Here is a 23,875-nt window from a genome sequence, read left to right as displayed (position 1 = left end):
ATGTAAGTCAAAGTTAAGTTTGCAAGATTTATTTAAGAATGCAATTTATTGCAATTCAAGCATGTGGGCTACATATGTTGTCTTTTTGTATCTCAGTTTTCAGTTGCAATAAAATGTTTTTACTATACTTTCAATAAAATATATGCTTATTGCCAAGTAATAGAAATATATGTTGCCAAGGTCAATATTTTGTTACATTGTGATAGGCATGCGAAGCAAATGAATAAGTACTAATAACTAATTGTGACAAAATTAAAATGAAATTGTTTCTTTTTATTTAAAGTCATCTGTTAATATAATGTTTAAATGATATATACTGAGCCGGGAAAAAATATTCATAAAACCAGCAGGATACAGGTATATTGTTTTTTATTTAATGTAGTTCAGATTTTTCATGACCTAGTAATCTGTAATGCAGTATTCCTCAAAGCTTTTAGTTTTATTTTTTTAGTTATTTGTAGTCAGGAAAGAATTTGTATTATGAAAAAGGTGCAGCCATAAGTATATTTTTAATAAAAAAAAGGCTTGGCACGCGGCTAAGCTCACCGCTCACGCTTCGCGCCGAATCAATATTAGCTCGCGATCCGGTGAACCGTCAGCAGGGTCCGCACGTGGTTACCTACATACAGATCTACACCATTTGGCTTGAGAGCCTGAACGTTTACACTAAAGGTCACAATAAGGCCCAAGAACTTTTTGTAGCTTAAAAAAAACCTGTAAGAATTTTACAATTTATATTTTTTACAATCGATACACCCCAATTTCGCATTTAATATAATGCATATAGCAATCGCTGATTTTATCCGCAATTTTAGTAACGACAGTTGAATAATAAGTTGTTTATTAAACAATTTGTGTGTTTAAAACTTAATAGCTTTCGCAGCACATCCATATTTAAAATATAAGTAATAATTATTAAGTTTCGTAATACTTTGAAAGACCAATATTATTTCTTATGTTTTATAGCTAGTCTTTACACCTGATACGTCGTTATGAAAATTAATTTATTTTAAAGTGGTCATGCTGATTCAGCAGTGACGTCATACAAGTTCGAGGTGTGATAGCGTTCCTGTTTCCATCGTGATTCATTTTGGCATACCTTTATTGTAAAAGATGGGTATGCGTAATCGAACGACCAATGGTTAAAATTCAGTTAAGACTGTGTCTTCGTGTGTATGTATCGCAAAATAACAATTATTCCTTAATTTTGTATTGATAAAATTAATATGAAGAGGAATATATCACACACAAGTCTTTTACATAAAACTATCACTTTTTAACATTGAATTGTATACCCTCCCGTTACCCGTAACTCTCCCGAGTTAGGTCGTTACTGACAAAACTGAGCAAAAGTGCTAAATAAAGCCCATTTATCTAACAGACACCTACAAGGGCTCCCCTAGAAGGCTTCTAAGATGACCAAAATCGTGATAACCGAATAAAAATTACTTGACTCGAACAGTACTCACGTATACAATTAAAACTAAAAATGAAAGCCTAAAAACTATCAGAAATATTTTAAAAGCCTCAAGGATGTTTATTTTTTTTAATTGTTTAATCTTAAGACTAGCAAATGCAGCCTATAACGAAACCTGTGTAATGTCATAGACGCATTAGTTGGGCATTATCTGTTTTTGTCGCATCAACTGCGTAACGTTAGGCAATTTTGATATAGAAAGTGGACAATGTAAGCAATTGCTGGCAATCTCGTAACTCTGTGCAATCGGTAGGTTTTCGTAGAGGATTTTAATGGCGCATTGCAGATACGCAACGGTAGAAGCCAATAAGTGTTCGTGACATAATTATTTATCTTAATGATTAAATATAGATAGAAAACATAATTTCATGTGAATTTTAATATATTTTTTAAATTATTTCTTCCTCTGTCATTTTGGATTTTATGAGTTAGAATTATGTAAAGGATACCACAATATTGTTTGGGTAAATTCTATCATAATTCTACATTTTCCTGTACATATAATTATCATTTTAATTTCTAAAAGGCATATTAATGACCCAAATCATACTATATTATATACAATATATGTTATAAAGTCACACCTACTTACGTAATAATAAAAATAACACAAATTAAATGGACTTAGTAATCGCGTTACACATTAACAATATTTTTTACTCTTATACATACTTATTATAAAGAAAAAAATATTTGATGGTGTGTTTGCATTAAATAGGCTCCAAAACTATAGGACTTATTTGAAAGATTCTTTCACCAATTGAACCCTACCTGAAGAACATAGGCTTTAGAATATTTTTAAAAATTTTTGAAATGGACCAATAAAAATTCGTAAAACGCGTACGATGCGGTAACTATTACGGTATTATATATAACTATAGGCATGAATAGCCACAAAAAAAGTCCGCTATAGCAATAAAAAAATATTCTTGCAATTAAAACTTTATCAACGGTGAACAGCTTTTGGCTATACAATTAATGCGGGTGAATCCGCAGCTAGTATTTAATAAAGTCATACGTTATTGTTTACAATACAGTGTTCTCCTAAACTATTATAATATAGTATTTACTTACTAAATCAGTAAAATAAGTAACCGATCACAGAATATAATTTATTGCAAGCGCAGCAGTGTCCTGGATTCTCTAGTATTATAAAATAGTTATCATTCAAAGCTTCCTCTCTTCCGTAAGCAGTGGTCCAATGACCCCAGTGCACGGATGCGCGAACAGTAGGAGCCAGTACATAAACCAACTTTTATTTAGGCTGTCCTTCTATACAGAGCTATTTATGTAGATGGTAACTTTATCTAATAAACGTATTTTTAATGTACAATAAAGTTTTAATAACTATATGAATTTGAAAATGTTATGAATAGGTAAGTCACTACAATGTTTTTAATCAAGCTCAATGTCTTGTTGTGACTCGTGAAATGGTTATTAATGCATTTGTCCCTTCTTTCGGTTAGTATTTTCTCCACTTCATAATACATCTTTATGTATAAATCTTATGTGTGTGTTCAAGTGGATTCAATTAGATTGTTGTATTTGCGACGTCTGTACAGGACAATATTATCGATTTTTTGCATTATTCACATGACACGGCGAAAGATTACGTTAAATTTTTGTAGTAGGTACTCAAGTAAGTTATAAGACAATCAAAATATGTTATAACTGTATTATTTATTATATTATATTACAAGCTTAATATTGAAATACGGAAGTGAACGATTTAGTTGCAAACTTCCGCGATATTCGATATCATAGTCATACTCAACAGATGTCAATTGCACTTACACTAGCTTTAGAATGTAATTTTCGCCATTGGACTTACGACTCTATTCGTGTATAATCTACTTCAAATAAAAATGAGCCTAACAGACAAAAGAATCCTGAAAAATAATAATTACATTAATGGTTGGAAAATTATACGACATATAATTTTTTGTATTTTGATCGCGAGCGTTTTAAAGAAGTTTCATGTTTGTATGTAATGTCAATAAAAATATGAACCTATTATATGACAGGACTGAATTGGGATATATCCATCGCTTCGCTTATACTTCGCAAGTATTTCCGGCTCTATTTGCTTCATCTGCAACTACGTCGCCAGCTTTTCTTGGGATGGCCATGCTTCAGCTTTCCGTGCGTATTCCTGTTTTAGTATATGATTATAATCTCTTCGGAGCGTATCGCCTAATCCACTTGCATCGCGTGATCTGCTACCTGTTCAGTGTATCTCGGTGTCTCTAACGAGAAATTCTGGGGATATAACCGCAGTGTATATATTTTGTCAATCATGGTAAAAAGGTGTCTAAGTTCTATGTCTGCTGCGGCTGTCAAGTATTTTCAACACATTATGGTTGATTAAGATAGCTTAGAATTAGAGAACCTATCCAGTACCCACAAAGTATGTTCAGTATTTTTCAAAATAGCTCAATGACTCGTCAAGTGGTATCATAACATTGACTGACCACCGACAATAGCAGCGTTATAAGAGGTTCTTTGTAATCTGTTTGCGAACTTCATGTTTGTAAAGTTCGACTAAAGCGTTATAATCAACCTCTGGTCAATGACCTCACCTATGCCTACTGAGCAAAATCATGTCAATACTACGTTCTGTCTAAAATAATCCACTATAATTATTTATGCGTAGAGTTATTGTAATTCAAAACAGCGTCTACATAGTGTGAGAGCTACAGTTATGTCTTGTGGTTAGAATAAATGATGAGCATTCAAGATCCAATGTTTTTATGGTAATTTGTAAGTTCAGTGTTACGAACTTAGTCACGATCAAGGGCTAGGAGAGATTTTGGTGATAAGCTTTATTACGTATACGAAGTAATGGCAATTATTAAATATTATAAAAATAACCTCTATTCAAGTTATTATTATATTTTATACTAGCACACCATATCCGACGGGGTGAACGCATCCTTCAAATTAATCCACTTGTCTTACTCAGCTTTGCTACGATTTTCCAAATCATGTTCCGCTATATCTTTTATTTCATCTTACCAGATTTCTGGTGGACATCCCTTTATTTTTCCTCCCACTGGGTCATTCTAAGTATGGACCTTTTTGATCCATATGTTCTGACAAGCGGCGGAAATGTGACTGGCACAGATTGATATATTAACCGACATTAGCTATTTAAAGTCCCTTGACTAATATGATGTATATATCTTTAAGATACGAATTGGAGAGAAAAAAAATCTTGTCTGATTTTGTGTTAGTGGCGGACCCTAAATATTGTTTCGCCAGAAAACTAACCAACTACTGTAAGTTATGCTGTATGCCTTAACGCTAAGGAAATCGTTAGTTAATTAATCGTACCATTTTCGCAAAATCGTACAGAAACGAAAAGTGAAGAAATACAGACCAAGTACGAGGTACTTTTAATCACGCGATTGCTTGTATGAATTATCTTCTAGTTCACCTATATGGCATATATATGCGTTATTTCCGAGCACCTAAATGTTGCAACTTTGTACGAACAATACGATTATTAACTATTTCCTTATATATCTCACGCACGGCGCATTGGTTAAATAATATTTTTATATAAAGCATTTCTATTATAAAACGCAATTTAAGTTTTTTTTATAGAACAAACCGACGGTGAGCAAACGGGTGGCCATGGATTTAGTGGGCTTCCGAGTGCGATGCTGGCCTATAAACACTAACAAACAAACACTATTGGTTGACTAATTTCTTTAGACGTCGTTATACGATCCCTACGACAGGTTTACCGCTGAGTTAGTAATTAAACAACCAAACTGGATTAAAATATCTGTTAAAACACTTGAACGTTTTCATAATAATAATATAGTCTACTAAGGATGAGATTTAGATTCGAGCCGTATATCAATAACGTATTGTATTTGAATATGTTAAATTATAAGTCTCGTCTCTGAATCTTATCCTAAGACCGGCGTGTCTCTGGCACAGCGGATCACCTACTTATCTATAACAGAAAATTATCAAGAAGACACATAGAGAAGTCAACAAAGTCGCTTTTTTATTCATTAAAACTTTCCAATCGCAAGATAAATAAGGAACTATCAACAACAATTATAGTTCATTGTTTCTTCATGCAGGTTGTGGTTACCTCGATCTTATTTCACGTTACGATGAATGAAGATGTATCAACAAAGTTGCGTAATCAGGTGATTGAACTCACTAAGTGTCTTTAGTGAAGAGCATGACGTTGTGATTAAGTGGGTAGTGTTTCAAGCATTTGAGTAACGGCTTTAATTGGTATTGTATTTTTTGCTTTCATTGAAGCATCGTTTACAATTACTTCCTTTCTATCCTATTCGAGTTGAGTGGCCGAGTTCCATATGTTGATTATTTATGGGTCACCAAACATATAATAATAATAAGACAAATAACAGCACGTAAAATAGATATCGCCGTACACTACTATACAGTACTATACATTTAAATACCTTAATATAGCTATTATCTCAGTCACTCACATGTGCCGTTTTTTGGCAAAGGCCTTCTCCAAATCCCGCTATTTCTGTCTGCACTCTTCCACTTTCAACCATGTACCTTCTGTTTTCTTAATCTGGTCTACCCACCTAAATTGTCTTCCTCTTTTGCTTTTATTGCACATTGGGTAGTTTAAAACTTTGACCTATATATAAATTTTACCAAATAATAAAGAAACTTATACATGCATTAACTTAAACGACTCCAATTGTTAATTCCTGAATAATAATTATATACGGGTAAAAGCTAGTGGAGTTTGTTTTACTAATTAAAGTAACTACTTAGCGACTGGTTTATCGAATCCGAATAAAATAATCCGTAAATATGAAACCTTATTATATTTAAAGGGAAATTTTTTAGGTTTTATTATTTAGAGATAACGTTTAAAATGTTGTAGGGGGTAATCTGTAGATCTACTGAAAATTATTTTACAAATAGAAAGAAATAAGTGCTACAAATAAGTCAGCGACTGCATATGTGTAACTTTTATAACATACAAAAAAGTCCTGCCCCGCGTCTATTTTGTTCGCGATAAATTCAAATACGATTGTTCAAAATTTTTCAGGTAGGTAGGTGATTCTTCAGGAAGTTTTACGTACCTATATAATTTTTCAAGGTTTACGGGCCGAAGCCGCGGCAAGTTGCCTTTTCTTAATATGAAGGAGAGTAACAAAATAATTTTTACCTAAATTATATTATTTTACATTGCTCAAAGTACACGGTTGGTGTCTTATCGTAATATACTTTGTACTATATTTGTCAACATGTATTTTACTATGGAATTTTTCCTTAATATTCTAACAGTAAAACTCCGTTTTAATGTCATATGCTTAGAAACTAGGTTAAAAAGCTTTCAGTACCTTAAAATCAATAGTGTAAACTCAAAAGAAATTGGGTAAAGAATACGTTTACAACAAAACGTGTACCTTACAACTGTGTCAACACAGTGTTAAGGTCACGACTTATGGCTAACACGATTTAAATAACTACTGTATGTGAGTTTACTTATCTTTCAACACGAGTCATAATTTGTTAAATACTTTGAGTAGGTACTCAAACTACGACTGGTGTTTCTGCATGTTCACAGTGGGTCATGGCAAAAATGTTTGAATTTGCGTGTTTTTAAACCGGTATTATTTTATATGGGAAAATAACTGTGCTTTGCGCTTTCACTGAATAGCCGTTGTGTTTAATACAATTGCATTCAATTCAGATCTAGTCAATGCCAGAGGGCTCGCGAGTGTGTTGCCGACCTTTTAAGAAATGATACGCTCTTTTCTTGAATTACCCCATTCGTAGTAAAAACTGTCTGGATACATATTTTCCTTTCATATTTGTGTTATATATTTATAGAAAATTTCGTTTGATTTTCGTGAAAGAATTTTGCGTGCCGTAAATAGTGAGAGTAGAAAGATGTTTTTGCACAAGCTTGTCAAACATAGCAGCGATAATTTACTTGGTAATTAAGGCAGGTCGAGTTGCATTCCAGCCTTTTGTGTCGCGCCTGGCCTTACTTTTCTATTGTTTTCTCGTATTGGGGGACTATTGTTTGCTCCGGCTTAGAACTTTTCGATTGAGATTTTGTTCCACACTTTGCTTCTGTTTAGACTGAGCCGTACGATGACTACCGATTTTGTTATTTCGAGTTTGCTTATCTTGCCGAAGCCGCGCATAAATTATTTGAAGACATCAATTAGGTATGAGGGTGTGCAACTATTTAATCAAGTACCATCAAAAATTCGCAATATTAGCGCGTTTAACAATTTCAAAAGGGCATTAAAAATACATGTCAGATTGAATCTACTAGACTGAAATTGGGACGTGTATCTCCTCCTGACCTGTATGAAAATAAAATACAATTTTGTAATGAGAAAATAAAGTTATTTAAACATTAATTTATATGCATTTTCATTCTGTGTTATTTATACAAAATTTAGGGATTAGTTGCTAATATAATAATAAACTATTTTTTCAGTCTTTATAATAATTGTTAACAATACATCAGTTTAAATTTGTTATATATTTTTTTCTTCTTACTGGTTATTCTTACGATACATTCTTACATTGTACCTAACGAAAGAAGGATAATTATTATTAATATCTTATTTATTGCAATAACGAATTACATTAGAAAGAGTTATATAAGTACGAAATCGACAGTATAAAATTACAGAACCGGCCAATATAATGAGATTCGATTACGAGTTGTAGTTTTTTCACAATACCGTGAAACGACTCACTGGCTATTTTTAAATTGAAATAATTGATCAAGTTCAACACTCGCTTGCGATAATCGATTTTTAATTCGTTTCATGCTGGATAATAATTCTTATGTTATCAACATAGAACACTTTCGGATAGGTATTTGTTTTTCTTGACATCCAGTGTTTAATGATTAATTAATTATTTACCTAACTATATTAAGTCCAGTGTTGGCCTAGTGGCTTCTGCATGCGACTCTCATCGTTCAGGTCGTAGATTCGATTCTCGACAGTGTACCTATGGACTTTCTGTTCATGTGCGCTGTTAACACTCGCTCGTACGGTAAAGGAAATCCTCGGGAGGAAACTGGAATGTCTTAGATCCAAAAAGTCGACCGTGTGTGTTAGGACCAAAAGGCTGGAATAGTTTCTAATAGCCAATTAGAGAAAACAAATGAACACGAAACAGAAATATGATGTCTCCAGACTTATTGGTTAAAAATGATGTGTTATCTGTTATGTCCCCATTCTTATTTAATAACTTCCCTAAATTAATCTTCTACAAATTGTATGCGTTTATTTTATTGTTTGTATGTTTTAATCACACCACATTGTATTCATGTGATGAACAGTTTAATAAATATATATTTAAATATTGTTTATTTTCAATCAAAATATCAATACTATATTAAAAGCGCCATTGTATATACTCCTATAGGTATTATCCAAAGTGGTTTTTATCATGATATGAAATTGGATTTAATACTATGGAAATATTATTCATTTACCAGAGCTTATTTTGTTAATAACTGTACTAATGGGAACGTGAACACATCCTCTGTTAATGCTCTTAACCCAATTATTACAAAGTGCATTGACGCATTTCATTCCACATGATGGCGTTCTGACGTCAGAATTGTCCTGCATTCATTTTTAATAATGAGCGTCTCTTATAATTTAAAGAATTTTAAACGAATAGAAAATGTTGCTTAATAATACAATAGACATTGATATTTTATGATTACATTTCGAAGTTGTTTCTTTAATCGATTTTGTCGGTTGTTATAAAAGTGAATCTTACCAGTTTCCAGCATGAGTGAAGAAGATGGTGAGTAAACGTCAAATTAGCCATTACATATATCATACAGTAGATCTGTACCGCACCTTTACCGCGAACTGTGACTCCTCCGTGTCAGAATGTAGTTTTTGACATATAGTGGTCATTGCTCGCTCTTAGTCTCGACTGTAATTTTATTTGATATAAATACTTTAGCAAAATTAATATTAGGTCCTTACATATGAAATTGGCGTTTTGTCGTACTGGCCACTTTGACCTCAAATACCTCCTCTTTGGTTAGGAATTTCAAATTCAAATTTGTACAGCTATTTACTCATGTATTTGTGCATAGATGACCGTCATTCATTTGTTTATTTCTTCTGTTTTTTTCTGTTTGCGTCACTCATTTTACAAAATGGAAAACTTAAAGTATCGCATTAATTACGAGTACGAGTTCCGCCGCGGCACTAGTGCTGCGGAAACGAGTCGAAGGGTCAATTATGTGTATGGCGGTCATTTTCGTTCTGGAAATTTCGACCTGCAGAACAAGCCCCGTGGACGGCCTGAGACCCAAGTTGATAATGAAGTATTAAAGGCTATTGTGGAATCGGATCCATCGCAAACCACGTCCGAGTTAGCTGCAGGCTGCGGTGCTAGTGATAAAACTGTTTTAATTCACTTGAAGCAAATTTGGAAGATTAAAAAGCTTGAAAGGTGGGTACCTCACGAATTGACTGAAGCAAACCGTCAAACGCGTGTCGACTGCTGCGTTACATTACTGAACCGGCACAACAATGAAGGTATTTTAAACCGAATCATTACCTGTGATGAAAAATGGATTCTTTACGATAATCGGAAGCGTTCCTGCCCCTGTCCTTGCCTGGAAGCCAAATCCTGCCCCAAGCGAAAATTAACCCCAAAAAAGTTACTTGTAAGCGTTTGGTGGACTAGTGCCGGTATTGTTCATTGCAGTTTTCTCAAATCTGGCCAGACTAATCTATTGTCAGCAATTGCAAACCATGATGGAAAAGCTAGCGGCTAAACAAACTAGGCTGGCGCTCCACGCCACTGCTACTTCACGACAACGCTAGACCACACACTGCACAACAGACGGCTACCAAATTAGAAGAGCTTCAATTGGAATGTGTAAGACATCCTCCGTACTCCCCGGACCTTGCTCCAACAGGTTACCATTTTTTTCGAAATTTGGACAACTTCTTGCAAGGGAAAAAATTTAACTCTGATGGGGCAGTTCAAATCACCTTCACAGATTTTATTGATTCCCGTCCGACTGTTTTTTTTAAATAAATGGATCAATGAACTACCTATGAGATGGCAAAAGTGCATAGAAAACAATGGTTCATACTTTGATTAATTAAATATATTATATTTAAAAATATTCGACTTTTTGTTCCTCCCATACAAAACGCCAATTTCATATGTAAGGACCTAATATATGTATGTTATATGCATACATCAATTGATTGATTACAATATTTAAACTATGTGCTCAAAAGACGGCTCCTTTAAAATGTCGGATACATTTATGTCAATTAAGATGCGTTTGAATTCTTAGCTGGTTATTTCTTAGGAACAATATTATGTTAAAAGAGAAATATCTGAATATAATATACAATTATTAACATGAAAAATAATGCTCCAAAATCTACTCTCTTATCAAATAGGGCGTCGATTAGGCAAAATTTACGCATCATTCTTGTAAAGACAAATAATAACAATCAATATTTCTTGCATGTAAAGGTTAGATTTAGCTCCCGAACTGCGAGCAATTGTTTGAAAGATTTAATCTTAACTAATGCAATTAACCTCGGAAATAGGGCTTCACACGTGTCTGTTCTGTATGACCTTCAATCGGGATTTGCATAAGTTATTAGGTCATGTAATGTCATATCAATTTATGTATAATTTAACTCTTTCTATAATCGTCTTCGATAATCGTAACGAGTCGATTTTTTATGTCAAGCCAGTGTTAGTGCACGGTACTCTTAAGTGCTAAACAGTGATAAGTGAATAGAACACAATAACAGAGTGTTTTACTTTTTAAAGAGGCTGTAAGTAGTGTTATCGAATACTTTAGTAAATTACTTATTTGTATTAAGTTAGGCTAAATCGTAATGTTCATTGATATCACAGGAAAGAAACAATCTGTTTAAAAAAAGGTATAACTGTCTAGTAGACCAATTTTAATAAGTGTAAAACGATTAAGTTCAGCTTTGAAATGGTTTCATGTGCAGAGTTGTAGCGCGGTGACGTACGATATTTTTATTTGTTAAAAAAAGACCAATACGTATATGAACACTCCCATAATCAGATCTTCGCTTCAGCACTGACAAATATGTCAAAGTTCAAATACAAAAAAATCGTTTGACAGCTCTTATAATCAGATTTAAGTTTGACTTCATTCTACTTTTATTTTCGCTAATCATTAAAATTCCCTTTCAGTGTCATAAAACTTGAGTTGCTATGGTCCATATGTTATACATTTCGTTGTACTTATGTCCGTCTCAATTACTAATTAGATATATAACTATAATTGAAATATACTCAACACACGATAACCCAGTATAATGACAACTAGTTTTAATTAAAAGGTCATCTGATGTTTAGTCTAATATACAAAATACAATAAATATGAATTGGAAAATACCTAGGATGCATCGATGTTGTAAGATTAAATTTATTCGTCTGTTCAATATGCAAAAGGTCACATTTTTGCGTCAGTCGAAGATTTATGATTATTTATAACATATGATTTCACGAAAATTGTTATTAGTCTTTGGAATAGTAAATGAAGTAAAAATAATTATATACGTAAAAAAAGAACAGCTTTCAACCATAGAAATATGTTTGTTATTATCCCTACAATAAAGTTCACAAGAAAGAGTGCACTTTTCATGAATTATAATCTAGCCCATACAATCATTATTGCTAATAAGTAATATTAATTTGACTTAATTTTCTACAAAACTAGTAAATAGATTAAAATAAATAATGCTCATTAACAGTCTTAGTGTACTTGTAATGTTTGATATTATGTGTCGTGTGTCCGAGATACCGCACTTGCACTTATAAACATTATATTATTTACAGAAATAAGTACGAAAATAAGTTATCACAATACTAAAGAAGGCAATAAATCTATGATAACAACAGTCAATGAATAAGGAAACACTTTGGAAAAAATTCGTGCTTTCCTTGAACTTGCTGATGCAGCAGGCGTCGTCAAGTCTGGAACTCTAAGTATTCAGGTCGATGCCCACTGACCGTATTATCACACGACTCGTATGAATTTAACTTAAACGCAAAATTATTAATTTAATAACAAAACACGACGTTAGTGCTTTACAGTTGTGTTGAATGCGAGACTGCCACATCAAGATAGATAACAAGCGATTAAGCCCTTAGAATAGTTACTAAATGTATTATTCTAACATTAAGTCTCGGTAAATGTTGCCTTATTACCGCGAAGTTATTTGCAATATCCTAAATGGCTTATTACAAAATTGTGTCGGGTTACGGGGATTTAAGTGTAAAACTTCACGTGAACCTTATAATATATTTTATATAATAAATTTTAAAAATCAGATTAAAAAAGAGCAGTATAGGCCTAGTGGCTTAAGCGAGACCCTTATCTCTGTCGGGTGTTCGAATCACGGCTGTGAACCAAAGCAAAGATCGTGGGGAAACCGGAATTACTTATCTCATAAAATCGATGACATGTGTCAGACAAGGGTCTTGTCTATAAAAAAACATAATCGAAGAAACGAAAGCAGTCTAAGGTACCTTTTAGAGTTGTAGCGCCACTGGCTTAATAATAGATTAGTAAATCATATGCAACAGGCGCAAAAGGATTGATCAAGACGGCCTTTGAAAGTAAAAAGTAATCGAGCGATGAAATAAAATTAAATTGCATTCTGTAATTTTTTTGAAATCTTATTCCGAAAACTCGTTTTTGTCGTTTTATTGTTCAGGTAATTTATTACAGAGTCCTTCTCAAAATAAAAAGTTAATAGCAATTTTCTTTGGACGTTTGCCAATATGAAGCGTGCCATCAAGTGACTGTCCGTTGCAAAAAATGGCACAGTGTTTCGAAGAAATGCTGCCAAATACGGCGTTTCGTGTTCTATAAAGCGTATTGTACTCAACAATTACTTGAAGGGAATCCTTGATTTAGTCGATGACGAAATCGAAATCAGTAGGCATAGTTTGCAGAGATTTGCATGAAACCGGTTGTATAGATCGAACTATTATTGTGGAGGACAGTTAGTTTTGATAGAAGTATATATAGTTTCCAGCAAGTAACGGTATGTTTATTGTCATTGGATGTGGACAGCGTGTCCGCTGAATAATGGATAACAATGTACATTCAAGAGCTCTATAATCTTTGTATACTTATTATGTAGTATATTCTTAATATAGTTGGAGCACAGTTACCGTTTTTAACCGTTGAAGTGTCGAATTTTAATTGTATTATAAATGACTTAAAATCTCCATACTTCAAACACAACAAATAAACATTTTTCTTCCCTTAAAATGCTAAAGTAATATTACTTTGTCAACAGTTTCGAATTGAGTCAAGTTCTTTAGCAATTCTAATCTAGTCAAACTTCTTATATGGATTTACATGCGAATTCATTACATTATATTCTTTGTTAGTTTTACCGCAGTCAGAAATCTATCTTAATTTAAACGTAAAGTGCTTGTCACATACATTATATTTTGTTAAAGAAAATACGTGTGTTAAAATAGTCACAAATAAAAGAGTCTAAAACAATTCCCGTTTCGCATTAAGAAAATGTTTTAACATTTATTGTTTTCAAAAATAGGTTAGCGAAATGAATTGTTCTTGCTCGGGGACAAAATGAAAGCGGATGGTATGTAAATAATTAATGTCTACCGGCGCAATAAACCTACTGTGTTATGATTCGCCATAAACAGTTTTAAAATGTGTTTAACAGAAGCTTTTATGTATGTTTACGTAGGGTTTAAAAGGATAAGTCGTACTGCTTAATTTTATTTCACAAATTGACGAATGCATTGTCATGTCTAGGCTGTGTCAAGCAGGTGTGTTGAAAGATTCCCTCCGTCAGTGCTGGAAACTGATGCTGTACCGAGTGGCTTATAGCAATATAAATAAATATTTTCCTGTTACAGGTACATTCCATAATGTTTAACTTCATAAAGAAGTCGACCGTTTTGGCAAGCGGTGACTCCGGTGGCTATGAGGAAAGGGATGGCGAAAAAGAAAGAAGGAAAAGGGAGAAGAAAGAGAGGAAAGAAAGGGAAAAGCGGGAGCGAATAGCGGCCGGGCTTGAGGAGCCTCTAAGATTGGAGGAGGTAAGTTTCTTAATAAAAGTCCCTGATTTTCTAGTATTTTATTTTATTTTAACAACCGCTTTATCGGTAAGTGAAATTGATTTTTATACAAATGAAGATACAAACTTCTCCTGTTCTTATATCTGAATACAATAAGATATTTATATCAGATAGTTACTGGTGGCAATGTACTTTTTCTTGGATAACACGTATTTATACTAACTTAAAGTTAGAAAGTTTGAATTTGATATTAGCCTCGTTATCTATTTGATTACTATTTTATCTATCTACATCATAGCTACCGACAACAATGAAATGCCTTATCTTCGATATTCAATTAATGATTATTACTAAATCAATATAATTATCAGACTAATTCTGAATATTTTACTCAAGTGTTTTTTTTAAATCACGCAAAACGTAAATATCAATAATTATATATGATGTTTACTAATTGTTCGGATATAACTGATATGCCATGGCTACTACATCCAACATCACTTCATTACACACTGTAGCGTAAAGTGTAATAAGTGTAATAAATAAATCATATGAAATGACGTTTTATTTCAAGTTTAGTAATTTGTACCTTATCCCAAGTTATATGTAGCCTTGAGTACTGTCACTGTGTTGCCCTTTCCTGATATAAGAGGCTCCGGTTTAGGTCAAATTTCTTGAAATACAAAGCTTTCGTTTGTAGCTTAACTCCTCTTAATAGCACCAGTTTCTTGAACTTTAGTTTCATACTGAATTGCTTATATTTAATTATATTTATTTTTAAGTAAGATTTGTGAGAAGAAAGATTTCTTAATTTTTTTTTAAATATAACAATTTAGTGTGGACTATCACAATCATATTCAAAATATTCAAGTTATTCTTTACGTGATGCATCAAGCATCAAGTTATAATGTAGTTACTATATATATATATATAATATCTTTTTGCGTCATTGATTTCTTTTATGTTCGTATCCGCTGTAATTGATTATACAATCGTATAACAATGTTTATTTTCTCAACTATTTTGTTTGTATCAACAATGTGCTTCATGAGTTTCTTGGCACCAAGTTCTCGAGTAAGACAAGTAGGTCGGTGGTCGTGTGCCGTTTGTGTTTGTTGCTCAGTTATGGAAAATTTGGTTAAAGTTGAACGAAAAGGCTTGAAATTAATTGGAGTGACTCTCGGAACATTGGTGTGTTGCCCAATATTTACAATGAATGTTGACATTGTGAACAATATTTTCAAAATTTACTAGAAATTATTTTATATTTTGTAGAATACTTAAGATTATGTCATAATTTGATCATCGTTTCATAAACAACATTGCATACTATTACAGCATTGTTCCTCTGTTTACACTATAAGTAACCATTCATATATTCGTTTAAGAAAACGAGTTTCGATTATTTATGTGTACACTTTCATTAACTGCATTGCAGTCTCCATTAATTGATACACGGTATGCAAGTTTTTGCGATAGCAGAAACTAGATGTTTCGTCACAGATAAGCAAAAACTGTATAACCTGTTGTAATGTCTATGATATCTATAGTTGGAGTAAAAAGTAATTTTTCAGGCATATTTGACTTGTTACGATCAATTAATGTAAAGTTAGCTAAATAGAAAAGCTAGCATTATATTAGTTTTGTCCTCACCTATTCAGTAATCAATCCTTACAAAGTTCATCGTTTGTTTCAGGTTCGAAGGTCTTTGAAACTCCGAGGTCGTCGTAAAGAGAAGGAGAAGCTGCCCTCTGGAATCACTGCTGATTATACGGCTTCTTTATTCGCACATCTCGAACAGGATTCAAATTATTCCAATTACCCAATAATCAATACCTCTGGTTCAAATTCAAACCTTAGTGATGAAAATAATCATTTGTCGCCAATTTACCCCACCACTCATACCTGGCACAAAAAAGATAGAGTCCTGCAGTCAGATAGTTCAGAGACCTCCTTAAATTCTTTGAATAATCCAAACAATGCTAATATCAGCCCACGTCAAGCGCCGAATTTACCTCCTATACCACCACGCCCACCAAAACGAGGCATACTCAAAGGTCCGCGCTTAAGCAACACTAGCTCGAATTCCCAAGAAAGTAATGTCCATAATTCAGATACCGTAGATTTCGCGAATGGTCAGGATTCGAATGTTTTGGCAAGAAATACGCAACAAAATGAACTTATTTCTTATGGTATCCCACCCTCTAAGAGCACATCGTCAAGTGATGATATGCAACTGATTCAAAACTTTACCAAAAAAGTAATACATAGTCCTGTTGAAACTCAATTCAAAAACTATAAAAATAATGCAAATTCAGCTATAACGAAACAAGATATCGATGAAGCACCTAAGACAAATGGTAATGGCTACCTTGGCGTTACTTCTACGTCGCCTAGTGCCGATTCCCTTACTGATACCACAAACTCCTCATTCGCCACACCACCGTTTTCTACTTCCCCTGTCGGGGAATCACAAGGATTTCACAGATGGTCCAGGACTAGTACATTCGACGACGTTTATTTACCATTACCGACGATAACACCCTTGCACTTGCCTAGACCTAGAGTTTTGACGATACTTCGTCAGAAAGCTCCAAGAAATGACTTTGGATTCAGCCTTCGAAGGGCAGTGATCCAAGAAAGAATTTTTATCGGCGACATGAAAGATTTGACAGACACTAACATAGCAATGGTAAACGGTGATAATAAAAGCAATGGAAATTTAATGACCAGTAAATTGACATACAAAGCAGTAATCCTTGCTGAACCAGGTTCATATCCTGGTTCAAGTGAAACAGGACTGATGCCTGGAGACAGGCTTTTAGAAGTAAACAATGTAAACGTTGAGGGTAAAAGCAGAGAGGAAGTTATTGATCTTATTAAAAGCAGTCAGGATTCCGTAACTGTAAAGGTAAGAACGATCTAACAATAGTACTATATAATATTTCTACCTAGTAAACCTTATGTGATAAACGTTTTGTATTGTTTCAAGCAAATTAAAGTTCTGAGAGCTATACACCGTTACGAAAAATAACAGTACACCAAAGAAGTTCTCATTCTTAATGTAACGCAAATACCCGTGACGGATTTTAATGACTTACGTTAATTTAACGAAACATAAACTTTTCTATCATACCATATAATAAAAAAAAATAGTTATTTAATATAAGAAAGAAAGAAAAAGAAAGAACTCTGATTTTATTGCACATTAACGCAATCATGGAGAAAGCTACTTTTTAAATAATATTGAATGACTTTCAATGCACTGTTTTCACCGTACTACAACTAATTTTAATGCTTGTTAGTATTACGTTTCTAACACATGGCATGATGGCCCATGATAAAACGTTATAATGAAAGCAGTGAAACCAAGGCTGTTTTTCTTTGATTTTCGATTTCGAGATTTTTAGATTAGTATAATATACATTTTTTATCAAAACAATATAACTACTAACAATCAAACTGAGAAGTTTTTGTTCAATTGTGATTCAGAGGTGTGCTCAACAATAATAAAGCATTATTAGATTTTTTATAGACGTTTAAAGATTAGATATATTAATAAAAATCCTGCATTATTATTTATTTGTACCCAGGTGCAACCTATAGCAGAATTATGTGAGCTGTCACGCCGTCGTGCTGCTGATGGTGGAGCTGAAGTTGAACTATCTGACAGCAACGTGAGAGGTGGAACTCTCAGCAGATCTGGAAGCAGGCGATTCATTAGTACACAGGTAAGTTACTAATTTTACATATTATATACACATTTAAACGCATACAGGCTGATTCTATTAATTTGAAACTGTTGCTCACGTCCAACGTATAATGTAGATACGTTGTAATAAATACTTCGAAAATCATTTCTTTATACAATGTTTCCCATAGTTAAAGTAAAAGCGTGTATTTCTAGTAAATTATTCCATGTTTATAGAATATAACAACCAACATATGTAAATAAGGATTTTTGTTGAGTCCTAATATTACGTGTTGATTAACGACTAATCGAAAATTCGTAAATGATTACATAAAATGATACTTCACAAGTTTAATTTTTTAGCGTTTTCTCCTAATCCATTCTTCATAATTTCTTTAATTATTTGGATTAGGTTCATCTGATTTTAAAAGTTTGCAATATATTCTGACGAGAGCCTAAACTGGATGCTGAGTAGAAATTATTAAACATTTGATCAACTCTTTATAAGTGACACATGACAAACCGTACCGTGTCATTTGTCATAGATACGCTTTGCATACGTTTATAATTACAATGGTTATATCCTTAACCTAATTAATATGTCGTGGTCTAGATTCTCTACAAGGTAAACGTTCATAAGTTCTAAATAATTGCATATCAACGTAACATTGCGTTATTATAGCCGTAATTAGCTTGATGTTAACCGCATTTATTTGTACCTACAATAAATGTTACATTTGTCTTTACATAATATTTGTATTTGTACCTATATTATATATTTTAAACTATAATAATCACGTAGTATTTCTTAACAAAAATATTTCGAATATGCGTATATGTGGTACATGAAACATTTTAGAACCACGTAATTTGATTTATGTTCCAATAGGATTTATCTTTAATCTCGCAGATAGGTTTATTGAGTTGTTCCCCTTGTCTATTGGACCCTATTGTGGTGAAGCCATTAATAACATTAAGAATTAAGGGCCCACAGCTGAATAAAGTAACTTGAATTTTCGATAGTATTAATTGAAATGCTTTCATTTTTATCAAGTCAAACAACCGCATAAATCGTAATAAACCGAGATAATGGAGAATGGTATAATTAATACCGTCTTTCATAAGTAATGCATTTCTCCATTGTGCCTTACTTCGTAGCTTTCACTAGTTATACACCTGTAGTCGCAAAGGACCTTGTTAACGGAGACACGTATTCCGCATAATATGCTAGCTACCATTCAATCCAGACACTTGTGTTAGGGTGGAATACTTAAGCGCCCTCATACATTAGTACAAGCTTTAGCGATGTATTGTTTCTCAAAACCAAACGATTTTATGCTCTCTGGTCTTATGCAGTATTTCGACAGCAAGATTAATCCTGTATCGAAAGGCATTCATCGAACTTTAAGAAACATTTTTCTTTGTCTTTACTTACCTAACTGAACATGTTTCGTTACGTACTATGGTTATTTAGAGTAGAATTTTCTTCAGTATTTGAGAACTCTTATATTCTATACATACGACTCGTAAGAATTGTTGCAATTGTATAAAAATCTAGTGTTAATCTAACAGTAAGTGACATAATTTTATTTAATATTGAATTATTAGTAAGTAAAAAATTGGGAGCATAAAACGGAAACGATATCCTACTATTTAGGTTTTTAGTGTAATAGATAATATGCGTTGCGTTGAAATACGACCTCAATATGGACGTGTACTCAAGCAGAATTATAAAAATGCAACTCGTTTGAAATTTTTATGACTAGATTTATTTCATGGCTAACGCCTCAGGGTATGTGCGAAATATTTGAGTTCGATATAACTTGTATCTATATTCACACTTCTACCCGTGGATATGTTTACGGTGAGGTAGGAAGGGACCAAAATAGTCGATGCGAAGCGAAATAGACTTGGAAAATTTAGAGGTAGGGTTAGAAAAAATAGGCTGGTGGAACGGTAGGAATATGAATTTTCTATCCGATGTTTATTTTTTAAAATATTTAATTCTCAAAAATTCCCTCTCGTATCCAACTAAATCGGTCATGTTTAGATGTAAAGTTTACTCAGGAAATTGTAGTAGGTGCACCGGAGCGCGTAAGTAGTCTAGACGGGTCATATCTTACTGCGAATGAGGCTTCCTTTGACCTGCGCAGAATAGCTTACGTTTTAGATCGTTAGACGTATGCTGCAATTCATACTAAATCCTCAAAACATGATTGATAAAAAAATTAGTTATTTATCAATAAATATTGAGATCTTTTTCGAGAAAACTAAATTTGATTAAATTCAAAGTTTTAACAACATCCAGTTATTGCAACATTTTTGAAGTCTACATGAAATTTTTAATTCAATTGTCAGATTCAGAAAACCAAAAAGATCTTCCGATGTGTGATGATTCAATAGTAGTATAAACAGCTTCACATTTAGATTTTTAGAACTTCTAAAGGAATAAATAACTATTTACTCCTACATCATAGTTACACCTACAATATGTTTACTATGAAATTCAATAACACTATATTATGCAGTCATTAATTAAAAGGAAGTTATAAATATAGTTGCTTGTATAAAAAGCCACAAGTATAAAAATTCAGTTTAACTTTATTTTTCTAGCCATTTTACTAACATAAGTAACAGTTGCAGAATGCTACAACTATAATTTTAACAATAAATGTATTTCTATTTAAACATTAATACAATAAACATTTTAATATTTACAAAAATAATCAAGGCCTGTATTTTGTAAAATAACCTAAGCAAAAATATCTAACCATTTATTGTACAGGTAACTAAGGTAAGGACTGACCATAATATTATATACAATAGATATCAAAACTAGTGACACTTTCCTAAAAATTTTTTTTTTTTAAAGGCAACTCTGAATCTATAAACCTACTGCCAACTGACCTAGCCATATTTAGCTAAGCTGAACAACCAACTTCATACCAGCTTCCAATCAAATCAAATTCATTTCTAGTAATTAAACAGCGAAGACAACCCTTAGGTCAAGACTTACGAGTCGAGACTTAATGCTAAGTATGACCCGTATATCAAATTCTGTAAATATTTGACATATGGGAAAGTTGCTGACATTAAATCTTGAGTTTGTATCCTTCTCAGCTACGGTTAAATAATTTAAATTTTTATAAACATAAACAATTAAGATACCATTTTTAAAATGAAATGACATTATAACTATCACACCGGGCATAGTAATATATTAGTTTAGTTCATGGTGTATGTTTGGCATTACTCTATTTTATATTGATATAACATCCAAGAGATAAAGGTCATATTCAGAAATGAGACTTAGTGCAAATTTTTTACATATAGTAGATTAGTCTTAACTATTTAGACACTTGAGTCTAATTTCTGAATGTCACTTTTATAATAAACATATTAAAATAGTCACTGCTTTAACATTTTATGTTTATAGACATATTGTTGTCAATTGTTCTGCACATTTTTTTCAAAACTTTGCATTTCATACTTAGCTATCACATTGCACACTTCCATCTTAACCTTAGGTATTAAATTTGGTTGTAATTTTTTAACACTAGCTGCCATACTCTTAAAGAATACATCAATTTCATTTGTATTTTCTTTAAATATTTTCTCTATAAGCTTATCTATAACTTGAGATCTTTGTTCTGGTGTTTTTGGTTCTTCAATATATCTTACTAATTTAGGCTGGCTTGTTATTAGTGGTTTTGGTAAAATTTTAACAGGTGTTAAGTTTCTAGGCATTGGCATAGATTTTTTTCTACCAGAATTCTTTCTTCCTATTTTTCGAGGAGGCTCCCCCGAATTTAATATTTGTTGAAATTTCATTTCAGTTTTTGGAAGAATTTTAATTAAATTTTTTGAATCTTCTTGTTTGGGACCATCCACAAGTGTTATCTGGAAATTACAAAAATGTTTAAAGTCTATAATAGAATCTTTCACATCTATTTAAAAACAATATGCTTTTAACTTAGGAAACATATTATATGTTAGTAGCAAATTAGTTAATACCTCATAATATTCTTGATTGTCGGTAATAACTTGCTGTTCCGTACATATTTCTGATGCATCATTTATATCATCAATGTTCACTTCCTCAAACCTTCCCTCAGAATCACTAGTAGTCCCATCAATTGGCAATGAATCAAGAAATTGCAGTTTTTCATTTATATTCGTTTTCGTTTTATGCATTGTACCTAAACGTTTACACCTCATATAGCTATCTCGAAGACCACGCCACCGCTTTTTGCACTCTTCAACTGAAAATGTTTTAAAAACGTTATTAATAGAAACGCCATAACTATACAATAAGTATTTACAAAGGAAGCAAGGAAGTAAAAGAAGGATTGCCTTATTGTTTAGAATAAGTGATTGTCAGCTGAAGAGAGAAGGCAATAGCAACATATGTTATACGGAAACGTCATGTCTAAGGCATTTTCCTTTTTAAATCCTGCTACGTTCGCAAAATTATATAAACATGTAGTATTTTATAAGTGTCTGGTCTAAGATAACACAATGTATGGACTGCAATCTAATGTTTATTTTGGAATTTTCATTTCTGAATAGTGAATACTCCAAAATTCAAATATCTTTGCAGTTGTGTAATGCAGCACAAGTTGGACCAATCGGTTAACCTTACCTGGTTTTAATAATGCTTCAGCTATTTCTTGCCAAGTTGATACTCGAGCCAAAATATTTTTACGTGACGGGTCAAGAAGATTGTAGAGAAAAGAATGAGGCTTCACCAATTCAATGAGAGCAATATTTTCTTCGGATGTCCATCCAATTGCATTTAATGGCATTTTTTGCACTGTCTATAATAAATATTTGCTTGCGTTGCCTCCGTAAAACAAAATGTCTGCTAACCATTACAATCCACGAATCACAATCCAGAGACGAAAATAGACGCGCCGCGCAACGCGACGTCACACTAGTCATATGAATTCTATATTGTAATTGGTCAAATATTTTGCCAGCCAGTACTTTCTGAAGCATGAGCGACATCTAGTTAATCTCAACCGTAACGTGTTTACTTAGCTGGTTTTATATGTGACGCTAGATGTCGCTTTTCTAATTACTACTTCCATCTAAATATTAAGCAGTAGTTTACCGAATTCTTTCATTTGACGATAGATGTCCTTGTTTTCCAAACATTCCTATTTACTATGAGATGAGTTGTGCAAGGACCACATCAGTGTTTACAGGCGTCCCAAAGCTATGAGACATGAAGGAAAAGTTCCTTAAATATCGTAGATAGGGTATTTTACTGAAAGACGACTTGTATGTTTTTCTTACTGTTACTTAAGAAGAGTTATTAGTTTTAGGCCATTTCGATTGGCATCATAAAAGTAGGGGTGTTTTTTTTTACATTTAATTCAGTTCGGATATTAATAGCGTAGTTCTCCCATTTAAGAAATATGAGTATTTAAAAAAACCTCGAGTTGTAAAGTTTTACATATTGATTCTACAACATGCGGCGGTGTTGTCATAAAACATTTAAACACAAAATGTTGCACACGAAAAAGGAAGAGTACTGTGATATTTGAGGAGTTTTATAGGTCAATTTCGTAAGACACACAAGCTGTATATTATCAGCTTATCATCCTACAGTAATT

At 32.8% G+C, this 23,875-nt stretch overlaps 2 protein-coding genes across 2 annotated transcripts in view; one reads left to right on the top strand and one right to left on the bottom strand.

Annotated features, from left to right (window-relative positions):
* Positions 1-23,875, top strand: part of LOC123709478 (unconventional myosin-XVIIIa) — a 138,409-nt gene that overhangs the window by 1,109 nt on the left and 113,425 nt on the right. The window contains exons 2-4 of the mRNA XM_045660868.1: positions 14,405-14,587; positions 16,263-17,477; positions 18,160-18,297. Coding sequence (XP_045516824.1) covers positions 14,417-14,587; positions 16,263-17,477; positions 18,160-18,297 — 1,524 coding nt within the window. The 5' untranslated portion in view covers positions 14,405-14,416. The remainder of the gene's footprint in view (positions 1-14,404; positions 14,588-16,262; positions 17,478-18,159; positions 18,298-23,875) is intronic.
* Positions 20,875-23,180, bottom strand: LOC123709479. Its single transcript, XM_045660871.1, has 3 exons — positions 22,900-23,180; positions 22,272-22,519; positions 20,875-22,157 (listed from the first exon to the last, which is right to left on the bottom strand). Exons 1-3 carry the CDS (start codon positions 23,060-23,062, stop codon positions 21,705-21,707), a joined length of 864 nt encoding a protein of 287 aa, XP_045516827.1. The 5' UTR covers positions 23,063-23,180; the 3' UTR covers positions 20,875-21,704.

This window comes from Pieris brassicae, chromosome 5, assembly GCF_905147105.1.
Source record: "Pieris brassicae chromosome 5, ilPieBrab1.1, whole genome shotgun sequence".
In the NCBI taxonomy this organism is placed as follows: domain Eukaryota; kingdom Metazoa; phylum Arthropoda; class Insecta; order Lepidoptera; family Pieridae; genus Pieris; species Pieris brassicae.
Note: the sequence above shows the minus strand (reverse complement) of the source record. Positions and strands in the feature narration are given on the sequence as shown.

Bases quoted from the DNA above. Each gene is read 5' to 3' on its own strand.
- LOC123709479 (XM_045660871.1), bottom strand. From the start codon at position 23,062: ATGCCATTAAATGCAATTGGATGGACATCCGAAGAAAATATTGCTCTC. The intron at 22,520-22,899 runs GTAAGGTTAACC...AAACATTTTCAG, and splicing joins TGAAGCATTATTAAAACCAG to TTGAAGAGTGCAAAAAGCGG. The intron at 22,158-22,271 runs GTATTAACTAAT...TGTAATTTCCAG, and splicing joins ACAATCAAGAATATTATGAG to ATAACACTTGTGGATGGTCC.